Source organism: Lepisosteus platostomus, chromosome 2 (assembly GCF_059453375.1).
Source record: "Lepisosteus platostomus isolate fLepPlt1 chromosome 2, fLepPlt1.hap1, whole genome shotgun sequence".
Taxonomy (NCBI): Eukaryota; Metazoa; Chordata; class Actinopteri; order Semionotiformes; family Lepisosteidae; genus Lepisosteus; species Lepisosteus platostomus.
This window is the reverse complement of record NC_142612.1, coordinates 51,302,313-51,330,155: the sequence shown is the minus strand read 5'-3', so window position 1 is coordinate 51,330,155 and position 27,843 is coordinate 51,302,313. Positions and strand designations below refer to the sequence as shown.

Below are 27,843 nucleotides of genomic sequence, written 5' to 3'. Positions count from 1 at the left end.
ACATTTATGTGACAGTCGTAAGCACACAACACCCTAGTTCCAACAACAATACTAAGCTAGGTGTATGAAAATAATCAGGAATAAATTGCCTTGGGAACAGTGGGCTGGCATATTAGCCCCTTTGCTAGTAAGAGAAGCACAGAAGGCTTATTTCAATTTGGAGCATCAAGATACAGAAAACTTTGATGAACTTAAGAAAGAAATCTTTCCCTGGTTGGGGTTGAATACTACTGTATGAGCCCAAAGGTTCCATAGCTGGGTATACTAACTGGAGAAACCACCAAGGTCTCAAATGTTTGATTTGATTCACCTGGCCAGAAAATGACTATGACCTGAAGAACTTCTAGATCCCAAGATTGTTGAATAAATAGTAATTTGAGCACTTTTTCTGTAGATTACCAGTTTTTTGAGGCATGCAAAACCCAAATCAGTGGATCAAATTGTAGAGACAATTGTTAAGAGACAAAGGGTCACGGCACTATTTAATCTCTCAGAATGAGCAGACATTTCCTTGACACAAGCCTCTCACTACTGGTGAGAATTTGAAGTCCTGAAGCTATAATCATAACACTGGACATTGAATGGCCAACTCAAAGCGACCTCCATTTTCTCAAAAGAAGTACAGAATAAAGTAAATAAATAAGCAAGAGATCCACGATAGTATTCTTTAGATGAGAAAGAAAGGTGATGAGAAAAAGGGAACACATCAAGTTTTGTTTTGGAATTCAAGGAAGAAAGTCTAATGATTACTAAGAAAAGGAATAAAAGAAAGACCAATTGCTGAGGCAGTCTATTCATATCTATTTTTATACTGTTAAGAAGGCAAGACTGGATCTGTTTGTTTTTTTTTTAACGATGGAATGGCAAGATTTATTTTTCGGACTTTGAGAAGAAATTTATGTTTGTTTTGGATATGAGGTTTTTTTTTTCCACTGTGTTGGTGACAAGTGTTTTTTTGTTTTTGTGCTTTTTATTTTATCAGGGCAGACCAGCTTCCTCGGTATGCAGTTTAAGTTATTTTTAAAGAATATACCCATTAGAAGGAAGTGAACCAATCGTTGTTTTTTTCAATTATTTCTCTGTAAAATACTTATTTTGTTAAGTGTAACTTGCCTAAGGTGTGTTCTTGTCTCAATTCCTGACTACTTACTGGCCCAACTGATGAACACAACCTCCTTCACATCTCACTGCCCAGGTCTGAAATTGAACCCAGATCCCCAGAGCTGCAAGGCAGTAATGTTCACTGTACAGTCTATGCCATCATTATAATATCCATTATGATATACTGTATGGTTACTTTTTTATTTTTAGACGTTTAAAACTGGAACTAAATTGTGGAGTACAATTTTAAAGAATACATTGTGAATGTGTTTTTAAGGCCAATCCAAAGGCATGTTATGACACAACAGTGACGACCTGTGTGTAGATAACTGTATTTTAGGTTGGGTGTTCAAATTCTTTGGATAAAGAATTCAGTCATCAGTCAAATACATTTTAATGATAATTTGTTTACCTTCAAACTGTAGAAGAGTTGCATTCCCAAATTCCATATGTGTGGTGGGGATCATTCCACAGAAATACAGCCCAGCATCCGAGAACTCCACATGCAAGATACTGAGGTTAAAACTGCTGCTGCCCTTCTGAATTTTAAAACGATTTATGCTGAATCCATTATGAATTGTTGATCCATTCACATTGCTGTAGGTGGACAGTATACACAGAGGAGCCCGACCTGTGTCCTGTTTGAACCAGGCCAGGTGACCTGGGTCTCTCATCAGAACACAGCACTGCAAGGTGACAGTGTCTCCAGGCTTCACTGTCAGTGAGAGAGATGGCTGAGAGACGGCACCTCCAGGAACCAGACCTAGAACTACTAACAAGAGAGAACAACTTACTTAAACTGACAAGAAGGCTTAACTTTGTTTTTTATTTTCAGACAAGTTGTTTAAAAAAGTGTTGAATTGCAAGTGTTCAAATATAAAACCATATATTTTAAGATTTGGTATAGCTAAGTGACAAAGAAATTAATTCATAAAATAGAACTTACATCTTAATTAAGATAATATAAAGATAATGCACTTTTTAACATATGTAGAGCATATAAAGATAATGCACTTTTTAAAATATGTAGAACATATATAGTATTGTTGATATGTTTCATTTAATAGTCTGAAAAATATTTTAAAGAAAACCAAAATAATTTATTTTCTTTACGTAATCAGTTTTTATATAGTGATTATATTTTACAGGGAGGATAGTACATCCAGTGGAATACTATAAATCATTAAGTCTTAAGTAATCATTGATAACTTTGACAAATTATTTAAACTTTGTCAGTGCTGAATGTATACTCGCGGATTTGGAATACTAAAATTAATTTTTCAATTAGCTTGGCATTTTCACTGTTTTTTCAATTAAGTATTAAAACAAACAGAAGGTCAGTCTAATAAAAATGTTTTCAAGAATGTTCTTTAACAATTGTGTTTATAATATTGAACCAAACTTACTTATTGTGTATAGAGTGACAGATAGAATAGAAGCTGCAAACATGCTGTCTTCTCCTGAGGTCTTCTGGCTGTTACAGTGATGACCGAACCCAGAAAACACACTGGAAATAAATAGGGGAGGGTAAGGACACTGCACTGTAAGATAGGCGGGCCGTTCATACATCATCATTTAATAGGGTGTAAAAACATATGTAATTCAGCACAATAAATGTCTCAGATGTAAAACATTGACTGTGTTGCTTATTGCTGTGTCTATAACATAATAACCTTGTAATGAAATTTTACACACATACAGTACTATTGAGAGCACCTACTACTGCTGTAAATGTCAGATCGCAAAATAAGTCCTTCATTAGTATCATTTATGTTTTCATCCAGGTGATTTAACACATTTAATTTACATACAGTATTTAATTAAAAGCTTGCAACACCTTTTTCATTTATTCCAAATAACAGGAGAGGTAGATACCAGTCATCTTATTTTGGGCCTTATTAAATAAATGCATATTAATGACTTCCCTCCGGTCTGGCTGAATTATCAAACAGATGAGCCCCTCTTCTTAGCCAGTAAATGAGCTTTACTGTATATTCAGACTGAAGAAGACTGACACTCTATAGAAAAATGGAAATCCTGGACTATGTGGTTAATTTTTAGGCAGATTTGCTGAATGGTGATCTGATCTACAATATATAGTATTACCCCAATTCAAGTGAGCCAAGTGAGCCAAGGTCATCCATTAGGTGGCATATGGGCAGATACAGATGATCATATTCCAAGGCCCTCTGGTCAGTTTGTTATAGTTATAGCATGTTGAATTATGCAATTTTCATAAATAGATTTGTGAAATGAGTATCAGCAAAAAGTGCAACTAACTGGCCAGCTCTTGTTATTCATTTTATTGTTCTTCAGTAAATAATTAACTGTTGATTTAGCTCTGACAGATATTTAAATTAACCCTTATTTAAGTCTCAAATTCAGTTTTATTTTATGTAAAAACGAGTCTTATTATCAGAGATTAATTGACGCGGTGTTGTTCTTCTTTCATTTATCTCTGCAGGAGGTTAAAGAAATACGTGGAAAACTAAAACTTGCACTTTAACAGAGAATGTGGACGTGTTTATTGTTCTAATGCCTTTCTATAATGTTACAGCTTTTCCATTGATTTTCTGCCTTCTTGGTGCATCTTATATTCTCAAAATGCTCCACACATTTGCTACAAAATGCTACTCGTATGCAGGAGATGCTGTATTGCTAGTGGCACTGTCCAGATAAGATCATGAGTACTTTAATTTTTTGGAAATTTAAAATATTATCTTAAAGTTCTGGCTAAAATTCAGCCTAGCCTTTTGAACATTTCCTAATTAAATTTGTGAATTTAATATTAAGTAGACGCGATATTTAAGTGACCCTATAGGGTTTTTATGCAGAGAGAAAAACTATACTATTATAGGAACAAAGTTTATAATTTAACTTAGAATTAAGAGTTATTAAAGATTTCTAATAATCTTTCTGTGCCTTGACAAAAAAGCCTGGTGCCTCTCCTTAAATTCAGAGGAATATAGCTAAAGAGGCCCCTTTGATAAAAGACTGTAAAACTGTGCCAGTGGTATATATTTAAAGATATATAGCACAGATGGGCTCGAGCAGATTCCAGGCTGATTTCTTCAAACTTCATTATCCATCACCCGAAGAAGAAATAAAAAAAGAAAAATCCACCATCTGGGGATCTGTAGGGAGGGCACCTGAACCAGACCTGATGGTATCTCCGCCAATCACCATCTGGTGATGTTGCCCCATATAAACTGGAACACAAGCAATGTTTTTCTTGGTTGATCAATGGCTTTCTCAATTTCTCTCTAAACTGGCAAACTGACCTTAACAACCACGTGAGTGCAAGCAGCACTTAACCTTTTCTCCAAGATACCAGAGTGAGTCAGTAAAGTGCATAATTCTGTTCAAGATATTCTTCATGAAACTAAAAAATATATTTTGGAACCCAGTGTTATTTTTGGTCAATGGTCAGTGAAATTAGACAGTTGGACTCTTTCTTTTTGTCAGAATCCAGAATAATAAAAAAAATCTATAGCACAGAATGAATTGAGCTCCCTTTTATTTACCTTGTGAACCCCAAGAAGACAAACTGCACTGACTGAATTTTTAAAACTGTTTTGAAGACCGAATTCAGCAGGACGGTACTTTGGCAGAGCTACCTGAGGTCAACGCAAGGTGCTAAGCAAAGCAAGGTAAAAGCTCTTTCTCTCTCTCCTGCACCGGGACCCTCCCAGCACAAAGAAACTGCTACGGAAACCCAGATAGCTTTTTACCCATGTGAAGTTTAAACTCGTCAAGAACATGTGGAGAATGGATTGTTGAAGTATTATTCTCAAGATTATTACAAACACATGTTTCATCTTGATGTTAAATTCACTATACAGTAGTAAATGCATATTTACTTGTGTATGAGAATATAAATTTGGTTAAGTTATATGAGACCGATAGAACCTATGAGCTAGATTGTAACACTTTATAGTCAATGTGTATTTTAACTCTGAAGTTTAACTCTGATCTTTGTAATCCTTGAGTGAATGATCAGTCATTCGTGTTCACAGCAGATCTTTTCACAGGTACATATTCTATTACATTTATGTTTGTTATTTATGTCTGGTTATATAAATAAATTGTATATTATATCTTTAGAATCTGTGTTTGAGATTGTTAATTATTATGTTTTATTGTTTCACAAACGTTTCAAGTACTCTTGCAATTTACTGTTACAATTTCTGATTGTTACAGCAAATTAAAACCTCCAGCCTCCTACTCTATGCAGTAAAAGGAGAAGGTAAAGAAAATGTATTTTACATCATCTATTCCATAGTACTGATGTTTTGTGTTGACTGTTTTATTCTTCTCCTAATTTGTCCCTGACTCACTGTTCTATTGGGTGGCAGTGTCAAAGCTTGACTATTGAATTCTGATTCCTTGTGGATCAGTGTGAAATCAGCGTGTCCTGCTGAACTCTGAGCCTACGTTCACTGTGCATCTTCAGAGAAGACCAACTTCACTGACTGGAGTGCTGTCGTTTAATATACATCAAAGCTTATTACCATCCTGTTTTCTTATGCCATTTCTCCATTTAGAAGCCAGGAACCTTCTTAATGTAGTGTCTCTTCAGCTGCTGGACCTGAGCACCACTGTTTTCAGAGCTTATGAATTATCTTTCAAAGCTATGTGAATAGTTCCATACTGTTTCTTACTCAAATGTTAACCCTCTACAGTATATGTTCACCTGCACCTGAGTATGTGGCTTGTCAAATGTAGCAATGGTTTGCTTTTATCTTGTATTGAGGGAGTCTTGAAACAAGCCTCTGTATGTTCTATGTGATCTTATGAAACTTAATGTCTGGGTTATTTTTTTTTTGTGGTCAAGATGTTTCTAAGCTCTTTGTCATTTTGAAGTGGAGTGTCTTTTACACATAAGTGTAGCACAGATACATAAGCACTTGCTGTCAGTAAAGCTAAACCTCAAAATCAAAGTGCAGTCTGTAAGTTTCTTTAGCTGATAGATTGTAAACACATTGTGGGGTGTATTTTAGTATGTGGTTTTCATTCTTTGCTTTGTTTATGGCTTCTATGTGCTGAAACGACACTTTACGGCTCTGTGGTGAATTTCCTTTTTTTTCTAGTGAACATGTGTAAGCATGCAAACACAAAAAGAACCAGACAAACAAAAATAAATTACATTTACCAGCATGTATAATGTAGTAAATAATGGCCTATCAGCTTCCCTGGATCGACAACTCTAGTTTCCCTTTCTTAGAATCACTTAAGGGATCTCTTGAAGATCTTTTCTCTGTGTCTGATGCTAAGAAAGAAATGTAAACCACAACAGTTATGCCCTTGCCCAAACAGACAGCATACACATGCAGCCATTAAAAGTGCACGGCACAAACACGTACCGCGGGCATTTGGCTACGTCATCACGTGTCATAGCACGTAATAATGCATCATACTGCGGTAAGTGATTGGTTGACCGACAGGGGCACTCGTGGTGCGTTGGTCGGTCGTAGAAAGATTTAAATGTCTTTACTGTGCCCGTTTTAGTATTGAATATTTATATGGAATTTTACCACTGAAGGGAAATCTTAGTAGCTGAGCATACAAAGAATAGGAGCATAACGCTTGTGAAGGCCATAAACGATATTAATTTTTGAACATGAACACACAGTATTACAGTATGTAAACAGTACATGGCTGGTCTTGAAACTTTAAAGAAAAAATACACACTAGTATTTCATTTCTCCCTAAACATTTTAAGCATCGAAGTCTCCAACTAACATGTGAAATAACATGTGTATAAAAAGTGGTAGTTTTAAGCTTTTCTGTGAATACGCTCGATACCGTAGTAAACAAGCATACTTTTAGAATTTGATTAATAGGGAATATAATATGGAATCAAGTATCTAAAGAAATTAATAACGATATAATTATATTCATGTACTGCAACACAATAGTATGCACTGTACAATGTCTGTTGATACTGTATGTGTAGGGCTGTTTCACCACTCCTCATGTGAGTGGTGTGGTGGTCTAAGTGCTGGACTTGTACTGTGAGTGAGAGGTTGACTGTTCAAATCCAGCCAGTGCTGTGACTTTTCTTTTAACAAACATTTCTTTGAAAAAATAAAATAGCAATATTATGGACAATTAATTTACTTTTTATATTTCTAAATATCACAACAATGAATAGTTACCTTCTTTCCTTCTGTCAAAGGTTCCTGCTTCTGCTTCTGCTTCCTGTTTCTATCCTGTGGGGATCCCTTTATATCTCCATTCAGATTTAAAAGGTTGTTAATAATATCTTCGGTGTCGCATCTTCCCAGTTCAGCTGATCTTTTGCTGCCCACACATGCTTACACAGCTCCTTGGGTAAATCACAAAGCTTTAGAGAACTTAACATTTTTATTATCTACAAATTGTAAATAAGACATTTACATTGGCATTATTAATTTTTCATTTCAATGTATGGAGGATTGTCAGCTGTCACTGAGGGCAGACCCCCCACCAGAACCACTCATTAATAGTTTATGCTAACACCTAACTTTCTTAACACATGGCACCCCGCCTCCCCGGGGGGTTCCAGTTAATGCGTGATTATGCATCTGTGAAAAACCGGAGGGTTAAAAGAAGAGAATTATCTCGCTGATCGTTTTCTGTTGAGGCTGTGAACATTTTCACAAGTTGTGGTTTTCAAAGTGCATTTGCTTTGAAGGCTTTCAACAAGCAAAGCGAAGGCTTGTTCCTCTCTGCCACCCCTCTCTGTGTACAGTAGAGCCTCCTGTCATGACTGGAGGAGCTCATCCAGCTGTGTCTGGACAGAAGCCAGGGAATTGGCTTCAACAACAGGGATGGACAGCTTGTTCCCCCCTCCCACCCCTCTCTGTGTACAGAAGAGCCTCTTGTACTGACTGGAGGATCTCACCCAAGTCACCTTCTTTCCTTCTGACAACGGTTCCTGCTTCTGCTTCTGCTTCCTGCTTCTATCGTGTGGGGATCCCTTTATATCTCCCTTCAGATTTAAAAGGTTATTAATAATATCTTCGGTATCGCGTCTTCCCAGTTTAGCTGATCTTTTACTGCCCACACATGCTTACACAGCTCCCTGGGTAAATTACAAAGCTTTAGAGAACTTAACATTTTTATTATCAACAAATTGTAAATACGACGTTTACATTGGCGTTATTAATTTTTCACTTGAGTGTATAAAGGATTGTAGCCAGCAGCCATGTCACCCTGCAACTTACAATTGGGAACCCACTGAAGCTAAGCAGGTGTGAGCTGGTTAGTACCTAGATGGGGGACCTCCTGGAAAAAACTAATGTTGCTGCTGGAAGAGGTGTTAGTGAGGCCAGCAGGGGGTGCTCCCCCCTTCCACCTCTCTCTGTGTACAGTAGAGCCTCCTGTCCTGACTGGAGGAGCTCATCCATCTGTGTCTGGAGAGAAGCCAGGGTATCGGCTTGAACACAGACACAAACACAGCTGAATGAGCTCCTCCAGTCACGACAGGAGGCTCTACTGTACACAGAGAGGGGTTGGAGGGGGGAACAAGCCGATTACCTGGATTCTCTCCAGACACAGATGGATGAGCTCCTCCAGTCAGTACAGGACGCTCTACAGTACAAAGAGAGCGGTGGGAGGGGGGAACAAGCTACCCATCCCTGTTGTTGAAGCCGATACCCTGGCTTCTGTCCAGACACAGCTGGATGAGCTCCTCCAGTCATGACAGGAGGCTCTACTGTACACAGAGAGGGGTGGGAGAGGGGATCAATACTTTGAGTTTACAGGTTGTCCAAGGTCATTCATTATTAACACTATTAGTAATATCTTCGGTAAAGACTTTGATGGCGACAGCTCAAACATGAGAGGTTGAGCTTTATTAGCTCCACCTTGAGGAAATTCCGGATACTAATACGGTAACTTGCGTTACACTGCGACAAGCACACCGCATTATAATGCGGTATCGCCCGCTTGTTTTGAATGGCTGCATCTGTAGCTGAGTAGCATTGATACCATCTTAATTTACTCCATGTAAATGGAAAGGTAGAGGGAAGAAACAAATTCTTGCCATAAACATAAAAAACTAAGTGAAGGAATAGTGACTGGATAAGTGTGTTGGGAAATTTGATTTAATGAATAATAATATACAATCATATTTAGTTTTCTTCTTTTGAAAAAAAAATGTGCTTTTTAATTACATTAAAAATATTGCTACTAACTTACGAATGAAAAACCTTAGAGCATGACAGTGGCTTCTGCCAAACAACACTTCTATCAAGACATGCTTGAAATTTTCCAGAGGTTCAGTATTTCATTTAATCTGTGCTTCATTTCTTTTATGTGATTTTTATGTACAAACTTTACACAGGAAAAGTCACAAAATAAACAATTTCTGGATTATTACAAGTATGTTTGCCTTAAATCAGGTAAATAAAAAAGGTTTTTACTGTGCAATGTAAAAGACTGAATGAGATCTGACTGAGGATTTTTGATATCCTGAAAATGATTAAGAAAATAACTATGAACATGATATGAAATTCATTACAAAGAACAAGCCCAGAGTGGAAAAGAGTAGAAAGTGTAGGAAATGAAAAACAAAGACAAATTAAAATGTGAAATGCAAAAAACATCATAGAAGAAGCCAAATTATGTATAATGTGTATACAATTATAGAAAGATTATGAAATATAAAGGTGTTTTAATGCCTGATGAATAAAATAAATCCAATTGAAAGGTGAACTTTTGATTGAAGATGATAAAAAGTTCCACATTCTTGGAAAGCTAAAAAAGTAACCTGTCTATTCCTTTTGTAATTCACTCTTGAAATACAGAGATTAATATTTACAATATTATCAGATCTGTTCTGACCAATATAGAAATCTCTGATGAAATAATCTAAATCTCTAATGAAATAGTTTTTAATCAATTGCATAATACGCCACCAGCTAATACTAAAAGATGTCCTGGTATTTCAGATAAGCAATGTGTATTTCAGATAAGTGTAGCGGCAATGCTTGTTAATAAGACAGAATTAAGTGTTGCTGTGCTTTCCCAAATGAGGCCCCATCTCTCTCTTCATCTCTGTGGTGCAGCCACAGAGAAGCTATTCATGCAGGCTGTTTTCTTTTGATAAGGGACAGCTCCCAAAGGGGGATGCACTTAGCTAAGCCTGGCTATCATGATCAATGGTCATCCATTGGCGCCTATCTGTCTAGGGAGTGCCAGATGGACATCTGGACTGCATTCCTAAGTGTCAGGAGTAAGTGACTCATATCTCACCTTGATCAACCAATCAGGGACTGGTAGGGCCGAGTAACCCACGTGGAATTCTGATGCCCTTGGAACTTTCAGCCAATGAACGAGCTGAAGTTCCTCCAGGTAAAAACAAGCAACACAGAGGGCCTGAGAGACTATTCGGACTATTCCAGCAGGAGATTTCTAAGGAGAATTCCAGGGGTGCGAGACAATTCCAGGGTAGGACGGCCCAGGAGCAGAAAGGCTCCCAAGGGCAGGACATTCTCGCAGCGCACCTCCTGACCATCCTGAGACTCAGCCCGGACAACCGCGGAACGGCCAGTGTTTCCGAGTGCCAGAACTTTCCTCTGTTCTAAGAGTCTAGAGTGGAGGTTGCCAGAGAGTAACCAGAGTATACACCCGAGGTTAGCATCAGCAGCAAGCCCGTGAACAGGTCGGAACTGTGGACAGCTGAATCACTATTAAGAACTAGCGCTTCATCAGGAACGAACCGGTCTTCTTCCTGACCTGCTGGGACCCACCGTTATCTTTTCTCCTGAGCACAACTTTGCTAGTTAAAGCCAACACTAACTAGCCGGTCAGTGAGCATCAGCAGAGCACCGTCGCAAGCCGCACAGCACAGCCTGGCACCGAGCCAGAGAGCCCGCAGGAGATCTGAATCCCCAGAGATTGGATGAGTATTCAACTTCAATGCATTACAGCTCGAGAATTCAATTGTTATCCCAACCAGTTGATATCAATTTAATTCCTAAGAGTTATGTACTTGTTTTGAGTATCTAATGTAGAAGTTATAACCAAGTTCATTTACAAAACGGTCTAAATGAATGATATACCGAACGTATGTCCTCTTGATATGTGTAACTCTTCGTAACTGACTGAATATATACCTTTTGTATTCTGATAACCCTCTCGATAAGATCTGTTAGGTTTACATGCATATTCTATGTATTAATAAATGTATCCTCGTGTATTAGTACCTGTGTGTGTGCGTTGTTTGAGTTATATCGCATGGTTGGATTCTAAAGCCATTAAAAGAATCACTTTGTGATTTATGGCTACAATTAATAATTGTCCCCGTAAATGCCCAAACCCTACGGAACTGGTGCCTCGTGAGAGCACACTACATAAGCAATGATTTGAAAGACTGAAATATAAAATGTTGCGGTAATCTAGTAGAGGTGTAATTATTTGGCAAACTTCAGCTTTTATTAGTTATTTAGGAGATTTCAAGTTTTATTTTCTAAATATGTTGTAAAGGGAATTTTTCACTCTAAATAGGAAATTCAGTAATTTGTTTAAATGCTGTGGGTTGTGTCTGCCACTGTGGGCATGTAAACAGGCATGTCCAATGCTCCAGACATGCTCCTCATAAGCTGATGGGAAACTTCTTTGCTATTTTTCAATTACTTACACACACCCTCCACTGTGAGTGGTGCTGCACAAAACCCAATGCACAAATACAGTGCAGTCCATAAGTATTTGGACAGCGACACAATTTTTGCTGTTTTGGCTTTGTACTCTAGCACGTTGGATTTGAAATAAAACAATGACTATGAGATAAATGTGTAGAATGTCAGCTTTAATTTGAGGGTATTTACATCTATGTTGGGTGAACCATATAGGAATCACAGCCCTATTTATACATAGTTCCCCCATTTCATGGGACCAAAAGTAATGAGACACATTAACATAACCTTAAATAAAATTTGGCATGTTTGCAAATCCTTTGCAGTTGATGACTGCCTGAAGTCTGCGACCCATAGACATCACCAGACCTTGGGTATCTTCCCTGTTGATGCTCTGTCAGGCCTGTAATTCAATCATTTTTAGTGATTGTTTCGGGGGCTTTTTGCTTTTAGTCTTGTCTTCAGTAAGTGAAATGCATGCTCAATGGGATTCAGGTCAGGCGACTGACTTGGTCAGTCAAAAACATTCCACTTTTTGGCCCTGAAAAACTCCTTAGATGCTTTAGCAGTATGTTTGGGGTAATTGTCCTGCTGCAAGGGGAAGCACTGTCCAATAAGTTTTAAAGCATTTGGTTGGATCTGAGTAGATAAGAGGCTTTTGTACACATTAGAATTCATTCTGCTGCTGCTGTCTGCAGTCACATCATCAATAAAGACAAGTGAACCAGTTCCGCTGGCAGCCATACATGCCCAAGCCATGAACCTACCTTCACCATCTTCCACAGATGAGGTGGTATGCTTTGGATCATGAGCAGTTCCATTTGTTCTCCATAGTTTTCTCTTTTAATCACTTTGGTACAGGTTAATCTTCATATCATCTGTCCATAAGGCTTTTTCCCAGAACTCTAGAGGCTTTTTTATGTACTTTTCACAAACTGTAATCTGGCCTTTCTGTGGCCTTTCATACCAGTGGTTTGAATCTTGTGGTGAACCCTCTGAGATGGTGTATGCTGGTGTATTCTTCTCTTTATGGTAGTCTTTGACACGTCTATGCCTATATCCTGGAGAGTGTTTTTGATCTGTTCAGCAGTCGAAAAGGGGTTTTTCTTCACGATTGAAGGTATTCTTTGGTCATCCACTACTGTGCTCTGCAAGGTTATTGTCAGGATCGCTACTCCCCCTCTTGAGGGCGCTCCAGCCCTTCCTCGTTTTCCCCCATTGTTTACACCTGTTCCTTTGCCCAGCCCCTCTTTAGTTCCACCTTTAAAGCCAGGCGCAGGTGTTTGCCCAAGGCTTCTCATTGAATCCCGTTTCGTTAGAGCCCGGGTGTCGCATCTGGCTCCGTCATGGTTTTAGTTTCCTGTTCCTGATTCCCTGTCCCACTGGTTCCGACCCGGTTCGTGTTTTTAGTTCCTTTGGATGGATCCCCTGGTCTTGGACTCCTGTTTTAGATTTCCCCTTTGGATATACGCTTGGATTGTTCGACTTGGATTCACTCCCCCTGGACACCTGCACTCATCGGACACGCCCCCCGTCTCCAGACCCTTCTCCTGCATGACTATTTTACCCTATTGTATCCTCACAATTCCGGATCGTGTCGTCCGCATAGGGCCCGGAAAAAACTGATCGTTACAGTTATTTGCTATTGCTAAGCTCACCAGTGCATTCTTGCTTCTTAACAATGTACTAAACAGTTGGTTTTGACACACCTAATGTTTTGGCTATGTCTCTGATTGATTTATTCTGATTTTTCAGCCTCATGATGGCCCACTTTACGGGCATTAACATTTCTTTGGTCTTCATGTTAAGAGCCAACAGCAACAGACTCCAGATGCAAATGCTACATCTAGAATCAACTGTAGACCTTTTGTTAGCTCATTTGTGCATGAACTAATGATGCAGCAACACACAGCTGGCCAAGAAACAACTGAGCAGCCAATTGTCCAATTACTTTTGGTCTCCTAAAATGGGAGAACTATGTATTAAAAGGGCTTTGATTCTTATATGTTTCAGACAATATAGACGTAAATACCATCGAATTAAAGCTGACATTCGGCACTTTAACCTCATAGACATTGTTTCATTTCAAATCCAATGTGCTGGAGTACAGAGCCAAAACAATAAAAATAGAATAGAGAATAGAGAAGATTACACAAAAATAAGTCTATCATTCAGAGAAGGGTGAAGGTGTGAACCTAGTTTCAGGATGAGTTTAGTTTCTGTTGCCTTTCTGTCATGGCAGTTGAGAAACCGTTCTTTGAGAACAGAGACAGAGAGATCAGTGTGATCATGGCTGTCTGAGGTTAATAATAGAAACTATGGTGAAATTAAAAACTATTTTTCCAAGCCCATAGTTTCTCATTTGTTGTTTATATTATTTTCTGCTCGATGACTGTCAGCCCATACCTAGTACCAGTTGGTTATCTCTCATGGCTTGTATTTAAACCATTATGTACTGGTTGCTTCAGAAGAGAAAGAAACTTCACAGGAAAAACAATTGCATACAGTGTGTCCAGTCAAGGATACAAACTCCACCACACAGAATATTGAGAAAAACATTTGCTGGCTGCTAAAATCACTGATTTCATTGAAATGTAAATGAGTGCTTTCTTCCAGATATGGTAACAGTGTCTGGTACCTATTTTTTGTTTAACACATTTTATAACAGTTTTACTTTTTCTTTCATTCTGTGTGTTCTTTTGTTCCGTGTGAAACAGATTCTCCACAGTGCCCAGTAAAATCACGTTTTCATGCTTGTTTAATATTTTTATGCTCTTTATTTGATCAGAGTCAACCACAGAGAAACCACTGCATTCAGAATGTGAAAGAATCTAATACCAGATTTCTTTATAATTTAAGCAATGATGTTTTTCCAAAATAAATTGTAAAATAGATACAGGTTTGATTTAAAGTCACACATGTTATTCTAAAGAAATTATAAAACCCTTGAAAACATGTGGCTATTTCCCCCTTTTTACTCAGAATTGTATAAAAAGTCAAACAAGCTTTCAACAGTCATCATGTTGAAGGTTTCCACCTTAATTTCCCTCCTTTTCCACATGCTCTGCTTTACTGGAGATTTCAGTAAGAATTATGAAAATAACATCTTTCTGCAGTTCATTTGTGGCATACAGAATAAGTGTTCAGTGGAAGTCAAAGAAATTGCATTGCTATTATTAAGGATGTGTAAAAGACAAAATGATTTATTAATTTGATATCATCTCAGCTCAGCTGAAAGATACAAGAATTTAAAATAATCAATTTCTTTAGAATAATAAAACTTTTATAGTACCACCACAGAGATTTTTTATATATAACTATCCATTTAGCAGATGACTAATGGTTAATACAATTTGGAGAGAAATTGAATGTGAATAGTGACCCCTTAGAGAATCTAAAAAGATATTTTGTTGATTGATGTTTTTTTTGTGAGATGAGTACTAAATAACCTCAATTGCATATTTAATCAAATTCCAATTCCTTAGCATTTGGAGACAAACTTGCCACACTACCAATAAATATTTTAAGACACACAAATGCTTTTTTTGAAATTTGTAAATGGGAGTTCATGTTAAGACTAGACATATTCACTCTCCTTCTGGGGCTTTCAATATTTATTCAGCACATACATATTCTTTATGTATTTTATCTTTACATACACATCTAAGATAAAGAACTCTCACGTGAAAATAGCTCAAATAAAAGTTCGTTCAAGAGGAAATAACTGTGGGGATTTTTTGCTGTAAGTGCTTTGGAGAATACGGCCCTGTGTATACTGTACCCCCACATCATGGTAGATTAAGCTATTTGATCAGATTATATTTTTGAAACAAGCAGGTTATTGTAATATTGCTGCTCATAATGGAGTATTGCAGCAGCCTGGAGTCATAAGGTTAACATAAGAGCAGCCAATGGAAATAGGCAAACACAATCCAGAGATGTGTTCTAGCAAAGCAAGGATGAAATCTAAGTAGACACTGTTGTGGAGAACAGGGAGAATCCAAAGGCATGGTTGAGACAAGCTATAAAGATCCATTAGTGTGAAAGACTAGAGCAAGCATAGGGAAAATCCAAAGGCAAGGTTGAGACAAAGCGAAGCTAGGAATCCAGAGAGTGGAGGAAACCTCCAATGGAGGTAATACAACGCTTGAGAACTCAACTGAAGCTCCAGGCAAAACTGTATAACAGGGCCCCGGGCAAGGCCAAAACAGATTTTAAATGGGCTGATCCACTTGAGAAAAATGTGGTAGTAAATGGCACACAGGTGGAACAGGCTTCAAGTCTGTTTGTGTACCGGCAACCGGCTGACTGACAGGTGAGTAGAGCCATCATGAGTTACCATGGTAAAGCTAGTTTCCTTTGCAGTGCTCCAGTGGAGGAGAACATGACAGTAATTAATTCATCTTGAAATGGCTCTTTCCTCCCTGGAGACAGGCACAACCTCCAGAACACTCATTTACACTGCTTGTACTGGACCTGGGAATACACAGCCTGTCTGTCCATCTCAGTCATCTTCCTCCCAGGCCTAGAATTACTCTCAGTAAAACTCAAGGCAGCGTGATTCAGCACTTCTGTGTCCTGGTTCTAAAAAAGAGAAAAGGAGTTACACATACTGTAAATCAGATAATGCCTAACTTTATGTAATTTAACTGCACACAATTTACACATTTATTCTACTAATGTTCTATATTCTTTTGTTTTTGTTGTTTCAAATACCAACAAAAAATAATGCAAAACTACTGTATGTTTAATGAAGTGATGTCCAAGTGGCAGAAAAAAAGAAAGGGAAAACATTTTCAGCTCATTTATTCTTTAGTGAAGGGTTTCAAATGATTAATAATTATTCAATAATTCAATTAAAAAAACTATTCTGTATGAATTAACACATGTTCTTTAAACCTTTTATGTTAGAAATTGAATAATTTAATTATTTTCAGAGGTTGCTGTTGTACCTGTTTGTAAATTGAGCTTTCTCTCGTGCACTGATGGAAAAATGCACCAAGATGTGTATCTTTGGAGAAAGCTGAAAACAGAATGAGAAAAATTAGCCTTTGTGCACAGTAACAACAGCAAAACGAATTATATAAGTGTCAATTTTCCTAGTAAAATATGATTTTGAATGATGAGTTATTATTATTTGTGATTCATCTGCACATTGCTTTCCAACACTAATGAGTCTCGTGACTTGGCATGTGGCTTGCAGTGATGCCAGTAAAGATCCTTGTATTCTTCCAGTACATTTGCATTTAGGGACTGTGGAGCTCACAAATGACAAATTGGCTGTGCATGCTGGCATGTTGTAGGAGCAGGACTGGATGTCTCATTTCATTAGACAAGTCTAAAAATATCTGGAAATTTCAAATTGGGTGGGGAAACAGTAAAAAACTGTAGATAGATGTATCTATAAATACTGTATGTTAAGAAACCAAAAAACCTTGTAGTAGAACATTTAATTAAAATTTATATTTATATGGAATTTTACCACTGAAGGGAAATCTTAGTACCTGAGCATAAAAAGAATAGGAGCATACTGTAACGCATGTGAAGGCCATAAACGATATTCATTTTGGAACTTAAACATTCAGTATATGGCTGGTCTCGGTACTTTAAAGAAAACATACACACCAGTATTCCATTTCTCCCTAAACATTTTAAGCATCGAAGTCTTTAACTAACGTGATACCGGAGTCAACAAGCATACTTTTAGAATTTGATTAAAAGGGAATATAATATGGAATCACGTATCTAAAGAAATTAATAACGATATAATTATATTCATGTACCGCAACACAAGAATAGTACACACTGTACATTGTCTGTTGATAATGTTTCTGTAGTGCTTTTTCAGCACTCTGCATGCGACCGCACTGGTGGCACTGTGGGTTAGGTTCCTGACTCCTGTGTCAGATGGTCTGTGATCAAATCCCACTGTGGAACCCTGACTTTTTTTTTAACAAACATTTCTTTGAAAAAATGAAACATTTCCCTTGGTCAGAGATTAAATAAAACCTCACTCGCACCAAACAAATTTATATTTCTAAATATCACAACATGATCGAATGTAAGTCATTTTAATAACAATGAATAGTCACCTATGTGTTACGAAATAAACATTTATATTGATTTGAATCGCGTTTTGATTTAAATCGTAAACGCATGTTTAAATATATGTGTTTTTTGATTCACAATCAGACAAATGCAACTGTGCCCGTTGTAGTATTGTAGTATTGAATATGTATATGGAATTTTACCACTGAAGGGAAATCTTAGTACCTGAGCATAAAAAGAATAGGAGCATATTGTAACGCATGTGAAGGCCATAAACGATATTAATGTTGGAACTTAAACAATTTTGGAGAGCGGATTGGACAGCAACAGCCTGCAACTGTTTCTTTGTGCCCGCAGGAGATCTGAATCCCCAGAGATTGGATGAGTATTCAACTTCACTGCATTACTGCGCGAGAATTCAATTGTTATCCCAACCAGTTGATATCAATTTAATTCCTAAGAGTTATGTACTTGTTTTGAGTATCTAATGTAGAAGTTATAATCAAGTGCATTTACGAAACGGTCTAAATGAATGATATACTGAACGTATGTCCTCTTGATATATGTAACTCTTTGTAACTGACTGAATATATACCTTTTGTATTCTGATAACCCTCTCGATAAGATCTGTTAGTTTTATATGCATATTCTATGTATTAATAAATGTATCCTCGTGTATTAGTACCTGTGTGTGTGTGTGCCTTCAGAGAGCACACTACACTTCAAAAGAAGTAAAGTAGAATAAATAGCTTGAGTGAAGGCAGTTTCACATTGTGTTACTGTTAACATGGAGTGCCCATTTTTATTGTTGTCTCATCGAGTTCTGAGCCAGCAGACATTTGATGCTCACTGTACTGCTGTATGGTTGACGTTTCCTGTTTCTTATTTCTAAGGTGAACTGGTTCTGTAGCACATCAAGACAGTATATGCATTTCGATATGATCCTGTTCATATGTGCATCATTTCTCTCAAGCCATGTACTGCATAATTCAAACCTGAATAGACTGAATACCTGTACTGTGATAATATCTTCTTCTCTTGTTCAGTCGATAAATAAGGACAACGATGGTTATCAAGAGCACCGCACTCACGCCAGCCAGAGCCAGGACTGTAAGAAGACCATACCCTTCACATGGCCCTGTTCAATTAATACAAAAGTACTCACTCTAAAGATATTGTAGAAAAACTGACAAATACGCACTGCAGTTGCCATTCATGAATTCTTTACAACACATTAGATATTAATAGTGTCATTAACCTGCCAAGAACTTCCACTTATTTGTGATTGAATTCTATTAATAAAAATGTGTTCTCACTTATGGTATAAACAATTTGTAAACTTATATTGTTAGGAATATTTTATATATAATTTATATTATATAGGAATTATATAAATAATTTTATGTTGATAACTTGTTTCCGTGCATTTCAAAATTTGGAAAACCTAAAGTGCTAATGAGAATAGATATGCAGAGACAATTACCTGGATTTGGCTTCTCAGCTGCGGTTTCATTGGCTTTTTCATTCATAAATAAGAAGAATAAGAACATCAATTATATAAAGAAAACTTAAATATAAACACAAAATATAAAAAATATAAACTTAAATATAAACAACATTACAAATACAAAGTAAAGTTAAAATGTCAAACCTCGTTCTAAAGATTATTTTATAAATTTATGTCATCATTGTCCAACAATATTCTAACCACTTTATCCAATACAGAGTCACAAGGGGATCTCACCAAGCAGTGGGCAGAAGGCTGGATACAGCCTGGGCGGGATGCCAGTCAATTGCAGGGCAAGAATGGACTCCAACACACACACTCACACCAGGACAAATTTTCTCAGAAATCAATTAGGCTACCAGTATTTCTTTGGACTGTGGGAGGAAACTGGACTACCTACAGGAAACCCATGCGAACACATGAGAACATACAAACTCTGCGCAGATAGTACCTTAGGTACTACAGGTACTTTAGTATTTTTGAGTGCTTACTGTTATAGGAAGGAAGGAAGAAGAAACCCATGAACTAAGTTTTCCCTGTCTTCTCCTGTAGGCATCTTTTTCCAGAATGGAAATATTGCTGGAACTTACTACACAAAGAAACTACTACTACTAACCATTAATTAAAACTACTACTGTACCAATCTCCAATATGAGTTATCCAGGACTACAGAAGATGACACATTTAGATGGTGTGGAAGGATATCTCAAAATGGACTACAATCAGGAATAAATTGCCTTGGGAACAGTGGGCTGGCATATTAGCCCCTTTGCTAGTAAGAGAAGCACAGAAGGCTTATTTCAATTTGGAGCATCAAGATACAGAAAACTTTGATGAACTTAAGAAAGAAATCTTTCCCTGGTTGGGGTTGAATACTACTGTATGAGCCCAAAGGTTCCATAGCTGGGTATACTAACTGGAGAAACCACCAAGGTCTCAAATGTTTGATTTGATTCACCTGGCCAGAAAATGACTATGACCTGAAGAACTTCTAGATCCCAAGATTGTTGAATAAATAGTAATTTGAGCACTTTTTCTGTAGATTACCAGTTTTTTGAGGCATGCAAAACCCAAATCAGTGGATCAAATTGTAGAGACAATTGTTAAGAGACAAAGGGTCACGGCACTATTTAATCTCTCAGAATGAGCAGACATTTCCTTGACACAAGCCTCTCACTACTGGTGAGAATTTGAAGTCCTGAAGCTATAATCATAACACTGGACATTGAATGGCCAACTCAAAGCGACCTCCATTTTCTCAAAAGAAGTACAGAATAAAGTAAATAAATAAGCAAGAGATCCACGATAGTATTCTTTAGATGAGAAAGAAAGGTGATGAGAAAAAGGGAACACATCAAGTTTTGTTTTGGAATTCAAGGAAGAAAGTCTAATGATTACTAAGAAAAGGAATAAAAGAAAGACCAATTGCTGAGGCAGTCTATTCATATCTATTTTTATACTGTTAAGAAGGCAAGACTGGATCTGTTTGTTTTTTTTTTAACGATGGAATGGCAAGATTTATTTTTCGGACTTTGAGAAGAAATTTATGTTTGTTTTGGATATGAGGTTTTTTTTTTCCACTGTGTTGGTGACAAGTGTTTTTTTGTTTTTGTGCTTTTTATTTTATCAGGGCAGACCAGCTTCCTCGGTATGCAGTTTAAGTTATTTTTAAAGAATATACCCATTAGAAGGAAGTGAACCAATCGTTGTTTTTTTCAATTATTTCTCTGTAAAATACTTATTTTGTTAAGTGTAACTTGCCTAAGGTGTGTTCTTGTCTCAATTCCTGACTACTTACTGGCCCAACTGATGAACACAACCTCCTTCACATCTCACTGCCCAGGTCTGAAATTGAACCCAGATCCCCAGAGCTGCAAGGCAGTAATGTTCACTGTACAGTCTATGCCATCATTATAATATCCATTATGATATACTGTATGGTTACTTTTTTATTTTTAGACGTTTAAAACTGGAACTAAATTGTGGAGTACAATTTTAAAGAATACATTGTGAATGTGTTTTTAAGGCCAATCCAAAGGCATGTTATGACACAACAGTGACGACCTGTGTGTAGATAACTGTATTTTAGGTTGGGTGTTCAAATTCTTTGGATAAAGAATTCAGTCATCAGTCAAATACATTTTAATGATAATTTGTTTACCTTCAAACTGTAGAAGAGTTGCATTCCCAAATTCCATATGTGTGGTGGGGATCATTCCACAGAAATACAGCCCAGCATCCGAGAACTCCACATGCAAGATACTGAGGTTAAAACTGCTGCTGCCCTTCTGAATTTTAAAACGATTTATGCTGAATCCATTATGAATTGTTGATCCATTCACATTGCTGTAGGTGGACAGTATACACAGAGGAGCCCGACCTGTGTCCTGTTTGAACCAGGCCAGGTGACCTGGGTCTCTCATCAGAACACAGCACTGCAAGGTGACAGTGTCTCCAGGCTTCACTGTCAGTGAGAGAGATGGCTGAGAGACGGCACCTCCAGGAACCAGACCTAGAACTACTAACAAGAGAGAACAACTTACTTAAACTGACAAGAAGGCTTAACTTTGTTTTTTATTTTCAGACAAGTTGTTTAAAAAAGTGTTGAATTGCAAGTGTTCAAATATAAAACCATATATTTTAAGATTTGGTATAGCTAAGTGACAAAGAAATTAATTCATAAAATAGAACTTACATCTTAATTAAGATAATATAAAGATAATGCACTTTTTAACATATGTAGAGCATATAAAGATAATGCACTTTTTAAAATATGTAGAACATATATAGTATTGTTGATATGTTTCATTTAATAGTCTGAAAAATATTTTAAAGAAAACCAAAATAATTTATTTTCTTTACGTAATCAGTTTTTATATAGTGATTATATTTTACAGGGAGGATAGTACATCCAGTGGAATACTATAAATCATTAAGTCTTAAGTAATCATTGATAACTTTGACAAATTATTTAAACTTTGTCAGTGCTGAATGTATACTCGCGGATTTGGAATACTAAAATTAATTTTTCAATTAGCTTGGCATTTTCACTGTTTTTTCAATTAAGTATTAAAACAAACAGAAGGTCAGTCTAATAAAAATGTTTTCAAGAATGTTCTTTAACAATTGTGTTTATAATATTGAACCAAACTTACTTATTGTGTATAGAGTGACAGATAGAATAGAAGCTGCAAACATGCTGTCTTCTCCTGAGGTCTTCTGGCTGTTACAGTGATGACCGAACCCAGAAAACACACTGGAAATAAATAGGGGAGGGTAAGGACACTGCACTGTAAGATAGGCGGGCCGTTCATACATCATCATTTAATAGGGTGTAAAAACATATGTAATTCAGCACAATAAATGTCTCAGATGTAAAACATTGACTGTGTTGCTTATTGCTGTGTCTATAACATAATAACCTTGTAATGAAATTTTACACACATACAGTACTATTGAGAGCACCTACTACTGCTGTAAATGTCAGATCGCAAAATAAGTCCTTCATTAGTATCATTTATGTTTTCATCCAGGTGATTTAACACATTTAATTTACATACAGTATTTAATTAAAAGCTTGCAACACCTTTTTCATTTATTCCAAATAACAGGAGAGGTAGATACCAGTCATCTTATTTTGGGCCTTATTAAATAAATGCATATTAATGACTTCCCTCCGGTCTGGCTGAATTATCAAACAGATGAGCCCCTCTTCTTAGCCAGTAAATGAGCTTTACTGTATATTCAGACTGAAGAAGACTGACACTCTATAGAAAAATGGAAATCCTGGACTATGTGGTTAATTTTTAGGCAGATTTGCTGAATGGTGATCTGATCTACAATATATAGTATTACCCCAATTCAAGTGAGCCAAGTGAGCCAAGGTCATCCATTAGGTGGCATATGGGCAGATACAGATGATCATATTCCAAGGCCCTCTGGTCAGTTTGTTATAGTTATAGCATGTTGAATTATGCAATTTTCATAAATAGATTTGTGAAATGAGTATCAGCAAAAAGTGCAACTAACTGGCCAGCTCTTGTTATTCATTTTATTGTTCTTCAGTAAATAATTAACTGTTGATTTAGCTCTGACAGATATTTAAATTAACCCTTATTTAAGTCTCAAATTCAGTTTTATTTTATGTAAAAACGAGTCTTATTATCAGAGATTAATTGACGCGGTGTTGTTCTTCTTTCATTTATCTCTGCAGGAGGTTAAAGAAATACGTGGAAAACTAAAACTTGCACTTTAACAGAGAATGTGGACGTGTTTATTGTTCTAATGCCTTTCTATAATGTTACAGCTTTTCCATTGATTTTCTGCCTTCTTGGTGCATCTTATATTCTCAAAATGCTCCACACATTTGCTACAAAATGCTACTCGTATGCAGGAGATGCTGTATTGCTAGTGGCACTGTCCAGATAAGATCATGAGTACTTTAATTTTTTGGAAATTTAAAATATTATCTTAAAGTTCTGGCTAAAATTCAGCCTAGCCTTTTGAACATTTCCTAATTAAATTTGTGAATTTAATATTAAGTAGACGCGATATTTAAGTGACCCTATAGGGTTTTTATGCAGAGAGAAAAACTATACTATTATAGGAACAAAGTTTATAATTTAACTTAGAATTAAGAGTTATTAAAGATTTCTAATAATCTTTCTGTGCCTTGACAAAAAAGCCTGGTGCCTCTCCTTAAATTCAGAGGAATATAGCTAAAGAGGCCCCTTTGATAAAAGACTGTAAAACTGTGCCAGTGGTATATATTTAAAGATATATAGCACAGATGGGCTCGAGCAGATTCCAGGCTGATTTCTTCAAACTTCATTATCCATCACCCGAAGAAGAAATAAAAAAAGAAAAATCCACCATCTGGGGATCTGTAGGGAGGGCACCTGAACCAGACCTGATGGTATCTCCGCCAATCACCATCTGGTGATGTTGCCCCATATAAACTGGAACACAAGCAATGTTTTTCTTGGTTGATCAATGGCTTTCTCAATTTCTCTCTAAACTGGCAAACTGACCTTAACAACCACGTGAGTGCAAGCAGCACTTAACCTTTTCTCCAAGATACCAGAGTGAGTCAGTAAAGTGCATAATTCTGTTCAAGATATTCTTCATGAAACTAAAAAATATATTTTGGAACCCAGTGTTATTTTTGGTCAATGGTCAGTGAAATTAGACAGTTGGACTCTTTCTTTTTGTCAGAATCCAGAATAATAAAAAAAATCTATAGCACAGAATGAATTGAGCTCCCTTTTATTTACCTTGTGAACCCCAAGAAGACAAACTGCACTGACTGAATTTTTAAAACTGTTTTGAAGACCGAATTCAGCAGGACGGTACTTTGGCAGAGCTACCTGAGGTCAACGCAAGGTGCTAAGCAAAGCAAGGTAAAAGCTCTTTCTCTCTCTCCTGCACCGGGACCCTCCCAGCACAAAGAAACTGCTACGGAAACCCAGATAGCTTTTTACCCATGTGAAGTTTAAACTCGTCAAGAACATGTGGAGAATGGATTGTTGAAGTATTATTCTCAAGATTATTACAAACACATGTTTCATCTTGATGTTAAATTCACTATACAGTAGTAAATGCATATTTACTTGTGTATGAGAATATAAATTTGGTTAAGTTATATGAGACCGATAGAACCTATGAGCTAGATTGTAACACTTTATAGTCAATGTGTATTTTAACTCTGAAGTTTAACTCTGATCTTTGTAATCCTTGAGTGAATGATCAGTCATTCGTGTTCACAGCAGATCTTTTCACAGGTACATATTCTATTACATTTATGTTTGTTATTTATGTCTGGTTATATAAATAAATTGTATATTATATCTTTAGAATCTGTGTTTGAGATTGTTAATTATTATGTTTTATTGTTTCACAAACGTTTCAAGTACTCTTGCAATTTACTGTTACAATTTCTGATTGTTACAGCAAATTAAAACCTCCAGCCTCCTACTCTATGCAGTAAAAGGAGAAGGTAAAGAAAATGTATTTTACATCATCTATTCCATAGTACTGATGTTTTGTGTTGACTGTTTTATTCTTCTCCTAATTTGTCCCTGACTCACTGTTCTATTGGGTGGCAGTGTCAAAGCTTGACTATTGAATTCTGATTCCTTGTGGATCAGTGTGAAATCAGCGTGTCCTGCTGAACTCTGAGCCTACGTTCACTGTGCATCTTCAGAGAAGACCAACTTCACTGACTGGAGTGCTGTCGTTTAATATACATCAAAGCTTATTACCATCCTGTTTTCTTATGCCATTTCTCCATTTAGAAGCCAGGAACCTTCTTAATGTAGTGTCTCTTCAGCTGCTGGACCTGAGCACCACTGTTTTCAGAGCTTATGAATTATCTTTCAAAGCTATGTGAATAGTTCCATACTGTTTCTTACTCAAATGTTAACCCTCTACAGTATATGTTCACCTGCACCTGAGTATGTGGCTTGTCAAATGTAGCAATGGTTTGCTTTTATCTTGTATTGAGGGAGTCTTGAAACAAGCCTCTGTATGTTCTATGTGATCTTATGAAACTTAATGTCTGGGTTATTTTTTTTTTGTGGTCAAGATGTTTCTAAGCTCTTTGTCATTTTGAAGTGGAGTGTCTTTTACACATAAGTGTAGCACAGATACATAAGCACTTGCTGTCAGTAAAGCTAAACCTCAAAATCAAAGTGCAGTCTGTAAGTTTCTTTAGCTGATAGATTGTAAACACATTGTGGGGTGTATTTTAGTATGTGGTTTTCATTCTTTGCTTTGTTTATGGCTTCTATGTGCTGAAACGACACTTTACGGCTCTGTGGTGAATTTCCTTTTTTTTCTAGTGAACATGTGTAAGCATGCAAACACAAAAAGAACCAGACAAACAAAAATAAATTACATTTACCAGCATGTATAATGTAGTAAATAATGGCCTATCAGCTTCCCTGGATCGACAACTCTAGTTTCCCTTTCTTAGAATCACTTAAGGGATCTCTTGAAGATCTTTTCTCTGTGTCTGATGCTAAGAAAGAAATGTAAACCACAACAGTTATGCCCTTGCCCAAACAGACAGCATACACATGCAGCCATTAAAAGTGCACGGCACAAACACGTACCGCGGGCATTTGGCTACGTCATCACGTGTCATAGCACGTAATAATGCATCATACTGCGGTAAGTGATTGGTTGACCGACAGGGGCACTCGTGGTGCGTTGGTCGGTCGTAGAAAGATTTAAATGTCTTTACTGTGCCCGTTTTAGTATTGAATATTTATATGGAATTTTACCACTGAAGGGAAATCTTAGTAGCTGAGCATACAAAGAATAGGAGCATAACGCTTGTGAAGGCCATAAACGATATTAATTTTTGAACATGAACACACAGTATTACAGTATGTAAACAGTACATGGCTGGTCTTGAAACTTTAAAGAAAAAATACACACTAGTATTTCATTTCTCCCTAAACATTTTAAGCATCGAAGTCTCCAACTAACATGTGAAATAACATGTGTATAAAAAGTGGTAGTTTTAAGCTTTTCTGTGAATACGCTCGATACCGTAGTAAACAAGCATACTTTTAGAATTTGATTAATAGGGAATATAATATGGAATCAAGTATCTAAAGAAATTAATAACGATATAATTATATTCATGTACTGCAACACAATAGTATGCACTGTACAATGTCTGTTGATACTGTATGTGTAGGGCTGTTTCACCACTCCTCATGTGAGTGGTGTGGTGGTCTAAGTGCTGGACTTGTACTGTGAGTGAGAGGTTGACTGTTCAAATCCAGCCAGTGCTGTGACTTTTCTTTTAACAAACATTTCTTTGAAAAAATAAAATAGCAATATTATGGACAATTAATTTACTTTTTATATTTCTAAATATCACAACAATGAATAGTTACCTTCTTTCCTTCTGTCAAAGGTTCCTGCTTCTGCTTCTGCTTCCTGTTTCTATCCTGTGGGGATCCCTTTATATCTCCATTCAGATTTAAAAGGTTGTTAATAATATCTTCGGTGTCGCATCTTCCCAGTTCAGCTGATCTTTTGCTGCCCACACATGCTTACACAGCTCCTTGGGTAAATCACAAAGCTTTAGAGAACTTAACATTTTTATTATCTACAAATTGTAAATAAGACATTTACATTGGCATTATTAATTTTTCATTTCAATGTATGGAGGATTGTCAGCTGTCACTGAGGGCAGACCCCCCACCAGAACCACTCATTAATAGTTTATGCTAACACCTAACTTTCTTAACACATGGCACCCCGCCTCCCCGGGGGGTTCCAGTTAATGCGTGATTATGCATCTGTGAAAAACCGGAGGGTTAAAAGAAGAGAATTATCTCGCTGATCGTTTTCTGTTGAGGCTGTGAACATTTTCACAAGTTGTGGTTTTCAAAGTGCATTTGCTTTGAAGGCTTTCAACAAGCAAAGCGAAGGCTTGTTCCTCTCTGCCACCCCTCTCTGTGTACAGTAGAGCCTCCTGTCATGACTGGAGGAGCTCATCCAGCTGTGTCTGGACAGAAGCCAGGGAATTGGCTTCAACAACAGGGATGG

General features: G+C 36.9%; 2 protein-coding genes across 2 annotated transcripts in view; both read right to left on the bottom strand.

The window, feature by feature from the left end:
* The window catches only part of LOC148676435 (uncharacterized), a 54,058-nt gene extending 51,471 nt beyond the window's left edge, over nt 1-2,587 (bottom strand). Inside the window, exons 1-2 of the mRNA XM_088608045.1 lie at nt 2,508-2,587; nt 1,514-1,870 (exon numbers count right to left, since the gene is read on the bottom strand). Coding sequence (XP_088464171.1) covers nt 1,514-1,870; nt 2,508-2,550 — 400 coding nt within the window. The 5' untranslated portion in view covers nt 2,551-2,587. The remainder of the gene's footprint in view (nt 1-1,513; nt 1,871-2,507) is intronic.
* Nucleotides 2,588-14,477: 11,890 nt separating this feature from the next.
* LOC148676434 (uncharacterized) lies at nt 14,478-22,513 on the bottom strand. Its single transcript, XM_088608031.1, has 6 exons — nt 22,434-22,513; nt 21,440-21,796; nt 19,255-19,287; nt 18,784-18,909; nt 16,676-16,746; nt 14,478-16,307 (listed from the first exon to the last, which is right to left on the bottom strand). The coding sequence occupies exons 1-6, from the start codon at nt 22,474-22,476 to the stop codon at nt 16,176-16,178; spliced, it is 762 nt and encodes a 253-aa protein (XP_088464157.1). The 5' UTR covers nt 22,477-22,513; the 3' UTR covers nt 14,478-16,175.
* Between the last annotated feature and the right edge of the window lie 5,330 nt (nt 22,514-27,843).